The sequence below is a fragment of the Chanodichthys erythropterus genome, chromosome 2 (genome assembly GCF_024489055.1).
Source record: "Chanodichthys erythropterus isolate Z2021 chromosome 2, ASM2448905v1, whole genome shotgun sequence".
NCBI classification, from domain to species: Eukaryota; Metazoa; Chordata; class Actinopteri; order Cypriniformes; family Xenocyprididae; genus Chanodichthys; species Chanodichthys erythropterus.
The window spans coordinates 15,749,898-15,770,129 of record NC_090222.1 but is presented as its reverse complement, the minus strand read 5'-3'; the positions used below and the strand labels follow the sequence as shown (position 1 = coordinate 15,770,129).

Sequence of the window (20,232 nt, the reverse complement as noted above, 5' to 3'; positions counted from 1 at the left end):
TAATTTAAATTTAAAATTTTTTTTTTTACTTGAGCTGCCAATGGGAGGTTAAACTTGACGCAAAACCAGCCATAAATATTATTTGCCTGCATTATTATTACTTTAAAAGTGTTTTTTTTTTTTTTTTAAGTAATAATAATGCAGGCAAATAATATTTATGACTTGTTTTTGCGTCAAGTTTAATATTCCCAGATTACCCACCATTGGCAGCTCAAGTAAAAATAAATAAAATAAAATAAAATAAAATAAAATAAAATAAAATAAAATAAAATAAAATAAAATAAAATAAAATAACAATTTTAAAAGTTTTTTTTTTTAAATTGTTATTTTATTTTATTTTATTTTTTTTTTTTTTTACTTGAGCTGCCAATGGTGGGTAATCTGGGAATATTAAACTTGACACAAAACCAGCCATAAATATTGTTTGGCTGCATTATTATTACTACTTAAGAATAAAAAATAAAACCTTTTAAAATTGTTATTTTATTTTATTATTTTATTATTTCATTATTATTTCATCTGCCAATTACAGGTAAACTGGGAAAATTAATCTAATCTAATCTAATCTAATCTAATCTAATCTAATCTAATCTAATCAAAACCTGATTAAAATATTATTTTTTAAAAAACATGAAATATTTATTTATTCATTTATTTTATTTGGTGCTTGGCATTCCAATGTGAGTAAAAATGCTAGTTGGCTGGTAACTTATAAATATAGTTTCATGATGGTAAAGAAATATTTGGCAGGTGAAATGTTAATTTTGGACCCTGTGCAGAATATTGGATCCTTTGTGTTGCACAGTATTTGATTTGTGTATGTGTTGTTCTCACCTGAGTCACTGTCGCTGATGTGTTTCTCCTCTCGTTCCTCTCTCTCCAGAGTGCTGCTGGCTGAGGAGATGCTGGAGGCAGAGCAGTTATCTTTCTCATTCAGCTCCTCATTCTGCCTCTCCTTCTCACTCAGGATGACATTCTCCTCTACATCCCTATCTAAGATCTGCTCTCTCTCACACTCCTCTGTAACTGGTCTGTTAGTCTCTTCCTCAAAGTGTCCTTCCGGTTCTTCTTTCTTTTCATATTCCATTCCACTCACCACCATTTCCTCACACACTTCTGTCTCAGCATCCTCTGCTTTCTCCTCTGTCTCCGGTTTCTCTGGCTCAGAGTTTGTTTGAGACAGAGAGAGCGTGATGTCTGATGGATCCACAACATTCTGTTCCTCCTCTGGTTTGGAAGGTGACACCGGTGCAGACACTGAGGAAGAGAGAGGCTCAGAGGAAGGCCGCACAACTGCTGCCTGCACCGGACGGCTTGTCTTTGACTCAGTTCCTGAGAAAGAAAAAAAGATTGGCTTAGCCACCATTCCAGATAAGAGGCCCAACTTCCACGGAACTATTGATGAAACAAGACCGTTCTAAAATAAACTTGCGATAATGAATCTTCCATGCAGTGAAAACACTAAACTGTCATGATACCAAAGGCCAAACAAGTTATAATAAAAATCTCCTTATTTAAAGACCACATGAAATCACATGAAATAGGCGTTCGTTATGTCAAAGCCATAAACTTCTTAGAAGTCATAAGGAGTAGTATTAGTGGGAGTGGCATTCTCATTCTAGAGAGCATCTGATTGGACAAAAATCAGTGTAGTGCAGGATGAGTCATCAATATATTTGTAAAAGAAAGTAATGATTTATTTGTAAACATTTAGTTCACTAGCACACTGCTTGAAAGGTATATATATATATATTAGTGCTGTCAAAATTAGCGCATTAACGCATGAGGTTATTATTAATTTTTTTTTTTTCAGTTTAATCGTGTTAAAAATATTTATCAATTTGGCTAGTGTTACATTATATGACCACACTCTTATTCACGTAAATGCTTGTCTATCACGCTTTTTTCTTTCACGCTTGAACAAACAATAACACACAGAATTATGCCAAAATGCCTGTTTTGTCGAGTATCCCCATAAGAGCAGTCTTAAAAGATCCACTTCACGTTTGGCAGTGGCAGGTCTTAAAGTGACAGCAGCCTAATAAATCAGTGCCTGTGATGTCGGTCATTAATGTTAATCAAAGAACAAACAGAGAAAATTGTATCTTTAATAAAGATTAATCTATATTTAATTTATAGTTTATGCAGTGAAGAATGTAAAGTGTTTGATAACTTTGTTCAATTTCTGTATATTTTTTTCTGTACAATTTCTGCCAAAGGTAAATATGACATTTATTATAATGGGTTTATGTGAAGATTGTTTAGAGTTCACTTAAATTAAAAGTTGTTATTTTTTAAAGCCTAATAAATGTTAAAATTGATAGCTTTTAGTTATACTGTAATGTTGAATGTCTATAATTAATGTTTAAAAAAAAAAAATCATATAGACATCAGTAGCAGTGTTAGTATCATTAATACTGGCCTTCATTCACAAAAATATGCCATTGAACAAATATTTAAAATATGCTGCCTTTAAGTTAGTGTATAGTGCAGAGTATAATGAGATTCAGACACAATATTGGTAATTACTTGGTCAATTTTTCTTTTCGCCAATAGAAATGTTTTTTAATGAAATCTCTTGTGTGTTTTTAATCACTGTTTTTAAGGAAAAAAAAGGTTAAGTGTACGATTCAGCATTCTGTCTTGTTTTAGAGTAAAAATACAAACATCCTTAAAAATAGTTTTCCCCCCTTGTTTTACACAGACCTTACTAAGAAATGTTAATTTTTTTGCACAAAAGAAGAAAACCTATTTGCAAAAAGGGTTCAAAATATTAAACTTAATTTAAGGTTACAGTATGTGAAAACAGTATTTTTTTAATACACATTTTGCTTCTCAAGTAAACTTACATTTTTTAGATATTTTTACTGGAAATCAAGACAAAAAAATCAGATTAAGGAAGTGATGCACTTGAAAGATTTTGCATGCACCCCTCATCCCTCACATATCCCCCTCTCCCAATCTCTGTGTTACGGTAACCCACATAACATTACAACATTTACTCCTCCACATTTGGTAAAGCAAATAAATACAGGAAATGTGATCCTGCAGGAGCATGAGGAATAACAAAACAAAATTCCTCACAACATTACCATTAAAGGTTTTGTTTGGATACACAGACAAAATATGAAAGCTGAATGATAGAGCTGTTAACTTCAAATGTCATTAAGGAAATATTGTTTATTATGTATATAGTATAGTAAACAATATATTACGCTATAATTGTGGAAATATACTTATGATTTGGTGCTGAAATCACCAAAAATACACTACAAAAAATTTTATACTTAAGTATTTTGGTCTAATTTTTCCAGTTCATCTACCCTGTCCTTTCAATTTATAGCCTCTGTTTTGAAGGAAGGAACCAGAGTCTCAAAATGGGAGGACCTCAGACCTCTGAAACCACAGTCTGATCCACACTGCTATCCTTTTACACACGGCTGGTCATGCTTTTACTCACTGACCAGTGTGTGACCAATGCTCTGGCCTTCAAAAACCACATGAATGTCATGTAACAAGAGTCTCAATGAACGGACAACCTCAAGCCAACCCACTCAATTATCATGTCACGGCTGATGGATGTCTTGCTTTCTTTCTGTTTTTGTAATATAATCAAATATCACCCTGTTATTCTAGCAAATGTTCTGTCATACCGCCACATTGTTACAGATATTTTCGGTTGCTGCTCCTGGAGCTCCTAAGGCAGGTCCTACATGGTTTAAACCTTTAACCTATTGGTTACAAAACCATGTCTTTAACCACCAGGTTACACTACTCCAAATAAACTGTGTCCATTTACCAGGAGCCGTTTTCCCCTTTTTTTAAAAGGTATAGTTCACCAAAAATGAAAATTCTGTCATCACTTACTTAGACTTATGCCACTGCAAACCTGAATAACTTCTGCAAGATACAGTGAATAGTGAATGTCGTTTTGGACAACAGTTGAACATGCTTCAAAAAAAAAAAAAAATATATATAACGTCATGCAGGTTTGGAACAACATAAGAGTGAGTAAATCATTACCTAATTTTCAAGTCTGGGTGAAATATAACTGTAAAAGCATGAAAAGGACTTACATTTCTCCCTTTTCATAGTTCAAACTGTATTCTTACTGGATTCCTTCATTACTTACAGTAAGAGCTGCCATTGAGATGAATGGGAATGCTTATAGAAAAACTAAAACTAAGATTTAAATGTGTTTAGAATTTAAACTGCAGCCAATCAGAATCGGAAACTCCACAGTGAGACTGAGTGATTGTCCAGGCTCCAGTCGTTCAGCCCATTCATACCAACTCCAGCCCCTCAGATTCAGATGTGGCTGCAAATGAAAGACTGACTGACCACTGACCCAATTTCTGACATTTTGGTTAATATTTGAGGTCAATAAACCTCAAATAAATGTCGTTTTTTCTAATGGCTGTCTGCCACAGTGGCTTTACATTGTTTTCATTACAAAACATTTGTGTGGCAACCACTCGATTCCACCCTTTGGAGGAAAAATTAAGTTTTTCCTAATTTTCCACAGTTTTTTCCAGCAATGCTACACTGTGTTACTGTACACATAGAGGAATCTCACCTTGTGCTGGATGTGGGACGGAGCATGTATCCTCCTGAGCCTCTACAGTCAAAGGGGTGGCAGAACGAGACAAGGAGCTGCTGGAGGTTTGTGAACTCAGGCTGAGAGTGATTTCTGTTCGCCCCCGTGTTGTCGGCCTCGGACGTTCCCTTTCATTCTCCTCTGCTGCAAGCCGCTCCATTTGCTTATATCTGTATACACCATATAAAAACACAGTGAATGTCACTAAAAACTATTTTGTATCACGGCCAATGACTCATTTCTCATTTTAAGTGTGGATCTATTAGTTTATTTAAAAAACAAAATTAAAAAATAGAATTTTATACATAAAATGACTTAATATATATAATGAATACATAGAATACTTCTATGAAGAGTATAGTTTTAATCGCTAAATTAAAATTTATTTTTATATTTTTAAGGGGATAAATGTCAGGGTGATATAACTAATATCATAACAAAGATATTAAATGAAATTCTCAAAGATTGGCATAATTTATAATTTTTTACAAAAGTAATTTTAACAAAACAGCTTTACTGCTTATATTATGATACAACCAACATTCATTTCCTGATTTCCTACATATCAGAAAATGATATCATGGATAAATCCTTTTACAGTGAAATATATTTTTAAGAACTTTTTTGAAAATAGTGGTATGTGTGCACTCAAAATGTATTCAAGGTGAATTCAAATATTACATTTCTAATAACATGTCATGTGTGTTTTAAACTAGATTTTTAAATAATTTTTCCTTTCCTTTATCACAGATCTCTTATTTGTCATTGACAGATCAAACTCCTGTTGCAGTAACAGGGAACTATCTTAACTATTTATGTGGGTTGATGTGGCGTAGTGGTTAAAGAAATGAAATGAAATTCAAACCCTGTTAGTGGTCACATTTGGTCTAGGGGAATTGCACTTGTATTAAAATATTAAAAGTTGCTTTTAATAAAAGTCACAATGTTTGCTATTCTGAGTGGTGAAAGCCTGATACAGCATGTGGACTGAAAAATAAATGTTTTAAACAAACTCCAGAGCCTCCGGGAAGCAAGAGGGCACAGATTCTCACTTTGTACATAAATAGACTTGATTTCCAAACTCACCAAATCCTCCCACTGTTACCTATAACTCTCCTTTAACAGGTGTTAACACAGATGCTGTCAAACTCAAAAAAATATTCTCCAGCATATACTAATATACAGTATTACCAAAAACAAGAACCAGATGTTTCATAACTATATAACATTTCTTTTCTATCACTTGAAGTTGGCTTATCCTTTAATTCCATCACATCATTATACTATACTGTAAGGTTCACATCAAATTTAAGAAAAAAAGGTTGGTAGACCTTGACTTTCGATACGATCTAGAATAAATGCAAATACATTGAGTCATTTCACTTGCCGGATCAATGTTTTTAATTTTAACATTTACTGTAAATGGAAAAAGCCCATGTCTAAAGTCAATTACACACCTTGTCCTGCCGTCTTTAAAGGTCTTAATCTACAGCAGCCGTTAATGGGGCCCTAACGCCATATTTCACCTGCAGCGCGTGCCGACTCGCTTCCCATCTGCTGCTCATTCTAATAAATGTTTTCAAGGTGTATTACAACCGTTGCACTGATAATTGATATTAAATAGGGCTCAAGGCTTTATGATATAATTTAAATATAAACTGCAGTGATTTATTCAATATGATTGGAATGCTAATCTGTTATACTGGCAATAAGTGTCTGATATAATTCATTATAAAGAAGGCAGAAGGATTTTTGGCATTAAGATTTTCTGAACTTTATTACAGTATCAGAGACTTTATATTATATTATATTATATTATATTATATTATATTATATTATATTATATTATATTATTATACTATTATTAGGTAAATTATATTTTTATTCAGCAAGGATGCATTAAATTCATCAAATGTTATAAAGATTTCTATTCTATTCTATTCTATTCTAAATAAGCAGAACAACGTTTTCAGCTGTGATTAAACTGAAATGTGTCTTGAGCACTAAATCAGCATATTAGACTGATTTCTGAAGGATCATGTGACATTGAAGACAGGAGTAATGATGCTGAAAATTCAGCTGTACCATCACAGGAATAATAACATTTTAAAATATATTAAAGGGGACCTATTATGCAAAATTCACTTTTGCATGGTGTTTGGACATGTGTGCTGGCAGTGTGTGTACACAACCACCCTTTAATGATAAAAATCCAACCACTCCTTTTTTTTTTTAATCCCCATAAATCATAAGCAGTGTCTCTGAACAAGTCGTTTGCAGGTTCCTGGCAGTGTGACGTCACATTAGCCACAGGCCCCACCCACAAATGTTGACAGACACTGCTGTTTTAACATAGATCCACCCTGAACGAGTTCACAGTGAGTTATCCACAGTCCGCCATTGGTGCACTGACGAGAATGTCTCCCAATCGTTTTAGGTGTTCTGTATCTGGATGGATTAATCCACATAGCTCTTTCCATTTACTCCCTAAATCTGAGCTGCTGAAAGGGTTAGTTCACCTAAAAATGAAAATTCTGTCATTTATTACTCACCCTCATGCCGTTCCACACCCGTAAGACCTTCGTTAATCTTCGGAACGCAAATTAAGATATTTTTGTTTGAGGCCTGCATAGGGAGCAATGACATTTCCTCTCTCAAGATCCATAAAGGTACTAAAAACATATTTAAATCAGTTCATGTGAGTACAGTGGTTCAATATTAATATTATAAAGCAATGAGAATATTTTTGGTGCACAAAAAAAAAAAAAAAAAAAAAAAAAAAGCTTATATAGCGATGGCCAATTTCAAAACACTGCTTCAGGAAGCTTTGGAGCATAATGAATCAGCAAGTCGAATCAGCGGTTCGGAGTGCCAAAGTCACGTGATTTCAGCAGTTTGGTGGTTTGACACACGATCCGAATCATGATTCAACACAGAAGAATCATAACGCTCCGATGCTTCCTGAAGCAGTGTTTTGTAATCGGCCATCACTAAATAAGTCGTTATTTTGTTTTTTTGGCGCACCAAAAATATTCTCATCGCTTTATAATATTAATATTGAACCACTGTACTCACATGAACTGAATTAAATATGTTTTTAGTACCTTTATGGATCTTGAGAGAGAAAATGTCATCGCTGGCTATGCAGGCCTCATGGAGTCATCGGATTTCAACAAAAATATCTTAATTTGTGTTCCGAAGATTAATGAAGGACTTACGGTTGTGGAACGACATGAGGGTGAGTAATAAATGACAGAATTTTCATTTTTGGGTGAACTAACCCTTGCAGAAAAAAATTGTTGCTAAAAATTTGTTACTCAAGGATAGATCAGTAAACTGAACGTGATCCAGCTTACAGCCTCCAGAGTTATAATGGATACAAAGGTCGGTGAGAGCACTTTATTTAAGTTCATCGGAGTTGATTTACGACCATAAAGTTTACCAGTTTATTAAAGGGATAGTTGAGCACATTGATGTCCTAAGATGCGAAACGATCGGTTTTACATACCCAGGAGAGGATCACGTTCGACTTAAACCATGAGCTGTGCCTATGGATTTTCCATATCCAACTGAGGTATGTGAACATGATCTTTGTATGTGTCCGTTTTATATGTAAAGCTGCCCTTACGAAAAAGTAACAAAATAAAATGAAGTTTTGATGTAATAAAACCATGTTTTTTAGTGGTTTACTTCCATTTGTATGACAACTGTTGTACTACAGGCACCATGTTTAAACTACGCCAGAGCGCATCCACACCTCACGCACCAGATGCCGTGCGCGTGCTCAGGGCAGTTGGACATAGTGGTGTATTAAAGGTAAAAAATTATATAAATACTGTTTGGTTTCTCGCACAAACCGATCGTTTCGTGTCTTAGGACATCAATGTGTCGTCACAAGCTGCAGGGTTTATTTTGGATTTGTCTGTGCAAGTTTTTTTACTCTCATAGATTTTGTTACCATTGACATGCATTGTACGACTGACAGATATTATATTATATTATATTATATTATATTATATTATATTATATTATATTATATTATATTATATTATATTATATTATATTATATTATATTATATTATATTATATTATATGCTCTATATAAGTATTAGTCTGGAATGTACCTTTCTTCTCGTGCTTGTCTGACCTCTTCTCTCTTGTCCACATAATCCCGACTGCAATGAAGAAAAACAACATAAGTAAACATGTACGAGAAAAAATAAGACTTTATATATCTACCAAATACATTTGGAGTTCCTGGGGTTAAAAGATGTTTAATGTTAATTAAACAGTAACCATTACACAACAGTAGAGCCTGACTAAAAGACTCAAAGACTTTATATGGTAAGACTGAAAAACATACAGAAAGAACAAGCATTTGTCTTCCTGCAGTCCAACATCATAATTTATTTTCTGTTCTAAATGCTGTTTTCCTTTGAATTACCATAATATCAAGCAATAACTTGTGCGATCAGGAAAACTCCCAGATCTCAAAAAAAAAAAAAAAAAAAAAAAAAAATGGATAGAGGCCTCAGCTGCTTCTCCAAACTGTAGGACAAAATGTTTCTCATGGTCATCTCCACCACAAGAGATCCTAGATGATGTCAGAAACGCTGATGTATTTGTCATATTAATGAAATAACGTAGCCCTGGGTGCATACAATAATTACATCATAATTAAATGCTAAGAAAGGCCACAAACTTGAAACGGCTTCTCTCCTCTCTTTCAATCCGCTGAAGTCTCTCCTCTCGCTCCAGGCGCCTCCGTTCACGTTCTGCATTCAGAGACTCCTGGTGTTGCCTGTAGGAAGAGGTTAACAAACCACCCAGAGTCGGCCTGGAGGACCAGAGAAATCAAACAGGATCAGTGTTACAGAACAACAGTATTACAGAACAACAATACTTGAATTAATCAGTATTTAACAATTTGGCTCGCCCTGATTAATGATAATGTAATCTGTATGCTGGTATGATGAGGTTATCAATCATTGAAGTGGTAATTTACAGTCACAATAGGTAACTGCAGCAAAAACAGCCTTATAATGGTCATGTAAAACTAAATTACAACAGTTGGTTTTGCAAGACATCTTAAGTCAAGAACACACCAAGCCGACGGTCGGCAGTCGGGCAGTTTTTGTTCGTCGGCCGACTAAGTTTTCTCAGTGTGTTCCGCAACGTCGGCTGAAGTTGTTGTTCAGATACTGCCACCTGCTGGTTCGGAAAGCCATTTCATCTCACGCAGGCGCAGAACTGATGTGCTACTTGGACGTTGGCTGTCTAGCGTTGGTTTGGTGTGTCAGGGCAACTTTGGACACAGATGCTGCCGACATGAACCGACCCTGCAGTCTGCTTTCGTCGCCACTAGTTCGTCAGCGTCGGCTTGGTGTGTTTCGGCCTTTAAGTAACAGTATGTCCCTTTAAGATGTTTTGAATATCCTCTATAGTGCATGTAGATGTGGCTTTGTCCCACAAGAATCCTGTGTGGAACAAAAAAAAAAACAGTGGCTCTCACCTGTCTGAAGGTGGACCCCCTGATGGTCCAAGACGATTGTAGGGTGTGGAGGGGGCACTGGACACCCCAGATGACCTGCCAGGATATGTTCCTGCATAGCCATTGCTAAAAGAAGAAGGAAAAAGAATTTGATAGTATGTTCATAGTTTAGCCACAAATTATTCAGCCACAACCAAATATATATATATATATATATATATATATATATATATATATATATATATATATATATATATATATATATATATATATATATAAAAAAATATATAAAAAAAATATAATATAATATATAACATCATTATTTTTTAAATAATTTAAGTATGGTTGAAAAGTTTGGGGTCAGCAGCCTTGGTGAGCATAAGAAAGTTTTAAAAAATATTACTGACTACAGTATATATATCGTAGCTGAGTTGATTTGTGGGAATTCATTGTCCTAAAGTTTACCTCTTAACGGCATAAAGCTAAAGTCTTGATTTATTCAAGAGAACTAATGACCATCTTTTCCATTCACTTCATTTATCATACATATCATCAGCTAGTACACAGACAAGGGGGGTTAAGCTCTGATTCCAAATGATGTCATGTATTTCCTCCATCAGGACCACAACACTACAGACACTGAGTGAAGAGGCCAATGTGAAGCCTCACTCAACTCCCCAAAAAGCCAAGGACACACACGCACACACAGGTGCTCTGCTAAATCCAGACTTTATATGAGTGGATGACAAAATAAACTCTTCTCCCCAAATAAAGCAGCTTGCCAGTTCAGAGCGCTGGCTGGAGATGTACGCGATACGACCTTGTATTGGGAGATATGATTGAAGACATGTGGGGGCTCATTTCTCTGCACAATCCCACATCTTCATTAAAAGAGGTCAGTGACATGCTGTCATTCGCTCCTTACACTTGCCTCTATGTTTGAGTCTGCTGTGATTCATTACACACATTATCGGAGTAAGAACTGAGAGCTGGGAATGAATCCTGGCTTAATACCAATGGGAAAAACAGACACTGTTCTAAATTTCAAAGTGTTCCAGCACCTGAAAGCATAAAGAGTCAAACACACTTTAAAGTGTTGTGAATTGTTTTAGCCTTGCCAAATAAAATCCTGTTCTGTAGAATATTAACCGCAGTCAATAATAAAAAAAAAGTTTTAAAAAAGTATTACCAGAAAATGGCTGCAGCCAGCATTAGTTGTCTGGGTTGATGTGATACATCGTTTCTTTGTGATGAAGAAGAAATAAAATAAAATAAAAATGTATTTATATTTTGGTGTTGTATTCATTAATTTCAGAAAATTGGACTTCATTCTTGTAATTGTTTAACAACTTTTAAAATATATCAGAATTAATATGCCACACTATTATCCTTTTAAAACGTTTTTTTTTTTTTTTTTTACAGACACCAAAGGACTTTTCACACTGTGCTTAACCCCTTGTTATCGTCGCTCTAGTCTCAGCCTCAGATGTCATGGCCACAGACCGTTGGCTGAAAGTCTGATGCATATGGCACACTCAACTGGAAACACTTCAGGACTTTCGAAGTCGTCATCTGGTTGGTTGAATTCTACAGGATGTCTGGGAGATGTGTGTGTGTCGCATTCTTTAACGGTACGCCTGGAAAACAAATGCTGTGATGCTAAACCCCCTCATGGAAGAAGAAAGCTGTTGTGTTTACAACTGTGACAATGAGCACGTACCAGGATCAGCTAAATGCTGGATTTTCAAAAGTATGTTAAGTTTGTGGCTCCACTGTTGCAGTAAACTTGCACAATGTTCTTGAATGAGTAATTATTAGATGCATGCTGGTCTGTTATTGTAGGAACATCGACATTACATAAACATAACATGGAACAAAACGAACTGTGATAGGTTGCGTTACATGTCAGTCATACATCCTTGGGTGGTCCTTGGCCTATGAAAGCTGCAATAGAATCCAGAACTTCTTCTGTCAGTCTGAAGGTCTGGCTACGCGAGACTATCTTCATTCTAAACACCACTTGAAGCAGGGTTGTCAAACTCAGCTCCTGGAGGGCCACAGTCTTACAGAGTTTCCAACCCTGCTCAAACACACCTAGGCTGCATTCGAAATCTTGAAAATGCTGTCTTCGGAGGATGCATTGCAAGGTAGGAAGGAATCGAGGCATGTCCGAATCCAATGTTAGCTTCACTTCCTGTCTCCTGAGATACCTTCATCTGATCAAAGTACTGTAGATGTATCCTTCCCTGCCTTTGATATCCCACAATCCACGTGCATTCCATTCTGTAACATTTAAGCTATAAAGGAAAGTTGCAGTTGGTGGTCAGTTTCTGTGTAAGTGTATGGTTTTGACCCACGTTCTCCACTTTTGAGGTCATTTAGATTTCACCAAAGCTCTCTATTTTGCTGTAGATCATTAAACCGTTGCACTGCCTCAGAAGTCTGTCCAAAATCAGTTTTGTGAGGTACCATACACAAACGCTGCCTGCAAAGTCATTGCCTGATAGGGCAGCGAGGCAAGAAGTCAACTAAGGTTTTGGATGCAGCCCTACTTGTAGTTTTCAAATAAGCCTGAAGGATCATCTGAATCAGGTGCGTTTAATTAAGGATGAAGCTAAACTCTGCAGGGCTGTGGCCCTCCAGGAAGTTTGACAAGTTTCATTGTTGTAATTTAGAAGCGGGGTTAGCACCGCTTATTACCCGAGGTTATGATGACATACTCTGGAACATGGTGCGAATTGCAGTGCCAAATGTGTACTTTGTGAAACGAAGCAGTGTTAGAATTTTACAGTTTGATGCTTAACAATCAACAGCTAATTGTATACCTCATTTTCACATGTTTTGGAAACACAGCATGTTGAATAAACAGTATGGGTGATCACCCTGTTGGGGTTTATTCTAGGATACAACCGGCTGGATGTACATTATCCCTTATGTAAATTATGAGCACTGTGAAACGTGAAGCAAGATAACACAGGATTCTGTTTACCTGTGGTTTAGAATGACCCAAGGTTGACTATTCCAAGTGTGAAAAGCCCTCAAGAGATGAACAAGAAAAGATGTGATAAAGAGCTTATGAAATGGCATAAGCCAGACTTGAGAACCAACATGAGTGCCACAAACTTTTCTATTTAAATTGTGCACCAGAATTTACGAACTTGATTTGTTTCCAACTTGACCCCTTACCTGCCACAAGAACTGCATGTGTTTGAGTATCTAACATCTGACAGACTGCACAGAAGAGACAGAACATGAAAAGAAGTTAGTAGTCGATACATAAATGACAGAAAATTAAAAATTAGTCTGACTGAAAGCTGAGATGGAAACAGAGGACAGAGGGACAAGTGCAGTCAAGAGACAAGTACAGTGACAGAACGTGAATCAAAGCAACTTGTTTATTAGTGCAAAAGACATTGCGTTACATACAAACAACTTTATGCTTTTAAGAGCCCACCAATAATAATAATAATAATAATAATTTTTTGCATGTAAAATGGTCAAAAATTATGCTTTTTGCCAAATGGTGTAGTTACAACACCTACCAGCAGGGGAAAACTGGACCATGCTATTGAGTCAAATTATGACCCCTTGCTTGCTATTGCTAGTCGCTTAAGAAGTCATCAATAGTTTTCCAGTTTTCCCAGAAGAGAAGATTTTGATGTCATGTTGATTTTATAAGTGTATGAGACTGCTGTGTAATAGTGGTTAAACGGATCGCTGTTGATCCGTGATCCGTTCGGATCAAGCCCCACGGTTCGGGATGCATGTGATTCAAAGATCAGTTTCACCGCAATAGAGTGAACAGGTTATCATTTGAACGTGTTTTGTCTTGCTAGTTTACACATTAAATAGATATAAAACCATTCCAGCGCTAGAAGAGGCAAAAGAGGATTTAATTCGGTATTGTACGCAGCGCTGTTATCGGTGCGCACGAGAGAGAGAGCGCGTTCCAGATAGTTCGCAAACTCAAAATAGATTTCTCTTTCACGTCCTCATTGCACTTGGATGGTAAATTTTAATTTTTGTCTCGGTAAGTATTCTCATAAACACATTCGGTTATGTCTTAAGTGAACGAGGTGAGAATTCGGATGTGAGAGTTCGGATGGGGTCTTACTCTTAAAGTGACAGCAACCTATAAATACCTGCTATTTTCTGTTATGTAAATCAAACAACAAAACACAGCTTTAACAAAGATTAATCTATATTACATTTACACAGTGAACAGTTTCATTTTATATTTAATTATTACATTTCTGTACACAAAAAAATAATACTGCAGTCAGACCTTATACTTTATTTGTAACTTTATGTTGTATTTATCTATGGTTCACTTGCCTTTAATAATGTAATAGGCTTGTAGTTTTTGCTGTGGCATCAGAGTAGTTAAAGTGGGCTAAGTAATAAATGCAAAGTTAAGTAACCCCCCAACCCCTAATTATTATTTTTTTTGTGCTGATCCGAAAAATGATCCGATCCGTGACTTCATAACCGTGATGTGATCCGAACCGTGAGTTTTGTGATCCGTTGAACCACTACTGTGTAATTAGGAAATTACAGCATTAATCATATTAAAGTTGCATATTGAAGAGTCCACGTTTGCACAGAGTCTCAGCAGACTAAAAAAAGAGCTGTCTTTGATCCACTTTATAATCCAGATGGGTTTCTCAAGCTGCCACAGTCTTAATGTCAGGCAAACATGCACATGACATCGCAAAGCATTTTCAGCTTCATTCTCATGAAATGTGGACCCTACAGGCACTGTCCAGGTTGAAATACAATTGCCCTTTTATATGTGACTTAATTTACAGGCTTCCTTTGGCTTTGTAGTGGTACAATGCCTCAATGAAAGGCAGATGAGTTGTAAATGTCAGTAAAAGTTAGCCTCCTTTAGGGAGTGTCTTGCACTACAGTGGATGGTTCAAGGGCGGAAAAAAGAGACTTTAGTTTATAAATCGCTCTGTCTTTTTACATTCCATCAAATATTAAGGAACCAACATAAAAATCTATAGAGTATAAAGATTTATCAGGCTAAGATCATACTGGTATACATTTCTCCTTTTATTGGTCTGAGGATTTGATATAAGACACAGCGAGTGTAGCACTTTTTGTGAGGGTGCAATATTTAGAGGACAACGGACATTTTACTGTGTTCTCTTGGAAGCGGATACAAAGGGATAGGGTGTGATCCACTAGGTGAGGGTCTGACTCTTTTCAGAAGGTGGGCTTGATGGAACAGGCAAAACAATAAACCCTCGCCATTCACAGGAGATCTAGAGATCAAGCGAATCCCATGTCACACTTCCTTCCTATTAGAGCATGAAAGTTCCACAAATACTGTGGTCATAGTGTTTGTGAGTCTTGAATCAATGAAAACAGACATGGGTTTCCTAAGTGTAACTCTCAGAGATCTCACTGCTTGACTTATGTGGGAGTGAAAGTCATTCTCTGAATCAGACATGCAGCTCTGAATGGCTCTATTCCAAACTTTATTGTCAATATAGGAAGCTCCCTTTCAAGACAGCAACAGAACTTGAAGTAGGCAACTCTAAATCGGCAACAACGCTGCTGCTGGACACTCATGTATGCTGAACAAGTAGCACTCAGCAGTATGCACAAATTATTTTGATGTTAAGATGTAGCTAAGCTAATAGCTCTTTACATTTCCCACACAAATATAAAAATATCAGATACTAATATTTAATAAATCCTGTTCAGAAGTGAATAAAATATTTGAAATTGACTTTGATACAATGCGTTCTGGGTAGGGTTGTGGCAGTTCAGAATTGAATAAGCAGATTCAATTCCAATTTAACTTCATAATTTGAATTGAGGTAGCAAACATGATGCAGAACTAAAATTAGAATTTGATTGATTGATTGATTGATTGATTGATTGATCAAGGAGGTAACAGAGGAACCCCGGGATGGTAGGGCCCCTAAGGACCTGATTTTGACTTTGATTGAGATTGATTGATTGATTGATTGATTGATTTTTGAGATTGCTTTAACCCTAAATGGTATTTGAGAAACTGGCTTAAAATTTGGCAGTATTCTCCTATCTACTGAAACAGCTTTTGTGCCAGGAATGTTCATATGATCCCTAACTATGCTGTCTATGTAGGTAGCTCACTAGGGTTTGGAACAGAGCCCATCTGTACATGCATGGCAACTTGTTCTGTGAGTGGCGAGAATCTACTGCATCTATCTGCACTACCTGCAGTGCTTGTCTGGGTCTCGACCCTGCAGAGTGCCCCCAGAAACCTTGTCCAAATCCACCGGGCAAGCAGGAAGAATGGTGGATGAGAGTAGAGGGTGGACAGGGGACAAGGGGTCTTCGCTTGGGGAGGTGGAGGCTGAGGAGGTAACAGAGGAACCTTGGGACGGTAGGGCCCCCAAGGACCTGACCGAAGCCCAAGAAGACAGTCTGGGTGATATCGGGGGGCCAAAATCAGGGGCGAAAGGAGGGGAAGACACTGGGGCCTTGCGGATAACCTTAATCCCAGACCTGTCCCGGAGGTTTTCCTCACTGTCTGTATCAACGGCATTTGGAATGAAGTTGACCATGCACTTTAAAGGCAAACACAAGCTAGAAGCTTCCTCTACTGTTGATGCCATCCAGCTATGAACAACAGAATAAAAGCAGAAGGTCGAGTAAATGATGGGGAACACCATGATATGTTGGGAGACATTTATGTTAGTCGAAGAGATAGCATCAGAAAATGGATAAGGATCTACAGTCTGGTTTCTAGCTCTAAGTCTCTACACCCTGAAATCCTATACTGCTGAAATACCTTTCGGATGCCTGTCTAGAGAGCTCTGCTTTCTGAAGCTCCTCATCCTTCTCCTCCTCTTCCTCCTCTCTGTGGCGAAAAGGAGGCATTGAGGGTTGTAAGGAGGGATGAGCAAAGGAAAGAAAAGGCAGAGCAGAAATGAAAGGAGAGGACAACCTTCACCACATGCTTTGACGGTAGACGAAATGACACAGGAAATCATAACACAAAACATATAGACAGTCATATTATGTTACTTGATTAAACTTTTCTGGTATTATAAAATGAAAGTGTCATATCAACACAACAAGAAGGATACAAACAATTGTGAATGATGCTGCCATCACATCAGAATTATCGCAAAAGTGAGTTTCCTAGTCGGAAATTGGACATGAATGGTCTCTTAAGACATATTCATTACTGGGATACTCAGACATCATTTTGATACTGAGTTTTTGAGTTGGGTCATAAGCATGGCACAGGATAAAACCATTGCTGTAGTAATTGTTAAGTTTTATTCTTTTTTTCCACGATATCTGAAATAATTTCTGTTACAGTCATGTGTATTTACGTATATAAATAAGCGCTTGATGCATACTGTATGTATTTTACACTTATTTGGCCAAAATTTCTGAATCATCAAGAAGCTGATTATCTAGATAGAATGGTGAATATATACATTAGTGCAGGAAATGTTTCTGGTCACCAGTGAATGGGACGGTACACTTTATTCAAAATCCACTGGATATTGACTCAATATCTTCTTTACATTTTGTATTTAATGAGCAAATTTCCTCAAGAATTAGGCAAGAATGAACCTGCCTTCCTACATGATTCCTATTCTTTCCGAAAACAAAGCAACTGAACAAGACAAACTCATATTTATGACTTCAGAATTTAGAGGCAGGAAATTTCCAATAGCACATGAAGGAAGCATACATCTACAGCACAAAACAGACAGCGTAGTCTGACTCCTGAATGAATGACTCTTACAAGTTGATTCTTTTTACTGAATCAAAAGCATACAGTGCAACTAGTCCAGTCCAATTGCAGAACAAATTACTCTGAGTCAGTTCTTTTTAATGATTCAAACAAGCATACAGTAACTAACTACTACTAGACTTTGAGCAAGCAAAATTTCTATGGACAGTGCAACGTAATATTACATCACAGTCTGAGTCTTTTTAAATATATATATGTGTATATATATATATATATATATATATATATATATATATATATATATATATATATATATATATATATATATATATATACACATACACATATATATATATATATATATATATATATATGTATATATATATATATATATATATATATATATATATAAATATACATATACATATATATATACATATAAATATAAATATACATATAAATATACATATATATATATATATATATATATATATATATATATATATATATATATATATATATATAATTCAACATATATGACTAAAATGTAATAATATTTAATTTACTCCACTTTACTACAATGCTGCAATCCTGCAGATTTAAAGTCTGTAGGTGCGTTCCATTCGGTCATAAGTGGACTGCGAAGTGGACTTCACACGGTATTTCGCCATCTTAAATGAGATTCCATTCCGAAGGGAGCGAACATGTTCAGTTCGAAGGGCACTGCGAACGGCATAGGGAATAAGGGAACATCGAGACATCACTTCACAGGAAGTAGAGAGGTAAAATTACCCAACTGTCATTGCGCACCACATCACCAGTCAGAACTATGATGGAGCGGAGCCGTTGAAAGTTTTTAAACGGCTCTCCGATGGAGGAATTTACGTTTGGAGTATTCATAAATTTTGAACGAAAGTATGAATGGTTATGTCGATGTGTTACATTTGTATATTTTATTCTATGAATAGGCATGACAAAGTAAAAGTGTTGAAAAGCATCTGAGGCTCTGTAGTCATTTTTATTTTACTTTATTTACCTCAGAAGTGTTTACTATGCGGCTGCGCGTGGAAAAGAAAGTGCACAAGATGAGACCCAGACCATGGATTAATACCGTACAGTTTACAAAATGAAAATTTATTTTTATATGGCATGGCAGTTACAGCTTCAAATCTGTTAAGAGTCAATTTTAAATTCGAAAGTAAATTATAATATCTATTTATTTATGTTATATCACAATCTGCGCGACACTGTCGTTGACTTTCTTTGATGACGTTTGCAGGGCGTTCCAAATGAGCGATTATTGTCAACGAAGTCCACTTCAACTGATATACCGTGCTCAGGGAGTAGGGAGCAGTGAACACTGCGTAGGGACCCTGTCGAATGGAACGCAGCTTGTGTTCTTTTAAAGGTGCCATCGAACGTTTTTTTACAAGATGTAATATAAGTCTAAGGTGTCCCCTGAATGTGTCTGTGAAGTTGCAGCTCAAAATACCCCATAGATTTTTTTCAATACATTTTTTTAACTGCCTATTTTGAGGCATAATCAGAAATGCGCCGATTCAAGCTGCGGCTCCTTTAAATCACCCGCTCTCCGCCCCCTCCCGAGCTCTCGACTCTATCACTGCATAAACAAAGTTCACACAGCTAATATAACCCTCAAAATGGATCTTTACAAAGTGTTCATCATGCAGCATGTCTAATCGCATAAGTATAGTATTTATTTGGATGTTTACATTTGGTTATGAATGAGTTATGCTATGCTCCATGGCTAACGGCTAATGCTACACTGTTGGAGAGATTTATAAAGAATGAAGTTGTGTTTATGAATTTTACAGACTGCAAGTGTTTAAAAATGAAAATATCGACGGCTCTTGTTTCCGTGAATACAGTAAGAAACGATGGTAACTTTAACCACATTTAACAGTACATTAGCAACATGCTAACGAAACATTTAGAAAGACAATTTACAAATATCACTTAAAATACCATGTTATCATGGATCATGTCAGTTATTATCGCTCCATTTGCCATTTTCACTATTGTTCTTGCTTGCTTACCTAGTCTGATGATTCAGCTGTGCACAGATCCAGACGTTAATACTGGCTGCCCTTGTGTAATGCCTCTATCATGGGCTGGCATATGCAAATATTGGGGCGTACATATTAATGATCCCGGCTGTTACGTAACAGTCAGTGTTATGTTGAGATTCGCCTGTTCTTCGGGGGTCTTTTAAACAAATGTGATTTATATAAGAAGGCGGAAACAATGAAGTTTGAGACTCACTGTATGTCATTTCCATGTCATTCTTGTTATTCAACTATGCCGAGGTAAATTCAATTTTCAATTCGATGGCAGTTAAGAGGTCATGATATGACATATCAATCTTTTATTGGTCACATAAAATTTCACTTCCTTGCACTTCATCCTACAAGT

General features: G+C 36.3%; 1 protein-coding gene across 4 annotated transcripts in view; it reads right to left on the bottom strand.

Annotated features, from left to right (window-relative positions):
* Positions 1–20,232, bottom strand: part of fhod3b (formin homology 2 domain containing 3b) — a 214,824-nt gene that overhangs the window by 24,091 nt on the left and 170,501 nt on the right. For 2 of the 4 annotated variants that reach the window (XR_010896554.1, XM_067402374.1), the window contains exons 11-16: positions 13,275–13,319; positions 10,110–10,214; positions 9,300–9,434; positions 8,722–8,772; positions 4,577–4,767; positions 835–1,332 (exon numbers count right to left, since the gene is read on the bottom strand). Coding sequence is in view for 3 of the 4 variants with exons in the window: in XM_067402374.1 (XP_067258475.1) it covers positions 835–1,332; positions 4,577–4,767; positions 8,722–8,772; positions 9,300–9,434; positions 10,110–10,214; positions 13,275–13,319 (1,025 nt within the window). In the remaining variant the exon portion in view is untranslated. Of the gene's footprint in view, positions 1–834; positions 1,333–4,576; positions 4,768–8,721; positions 8,773–9,299; positions 9,435–10,109; positions 10,215–13,274; positions 13,320–16,301; positions 16,707–16,878; positions 16,948–20,232 lie in introns of all 4 variants that reach the window. The other 2 variants (XM_067402384.1, XM_067402375.1) reach the window with 2 other exon arrangements.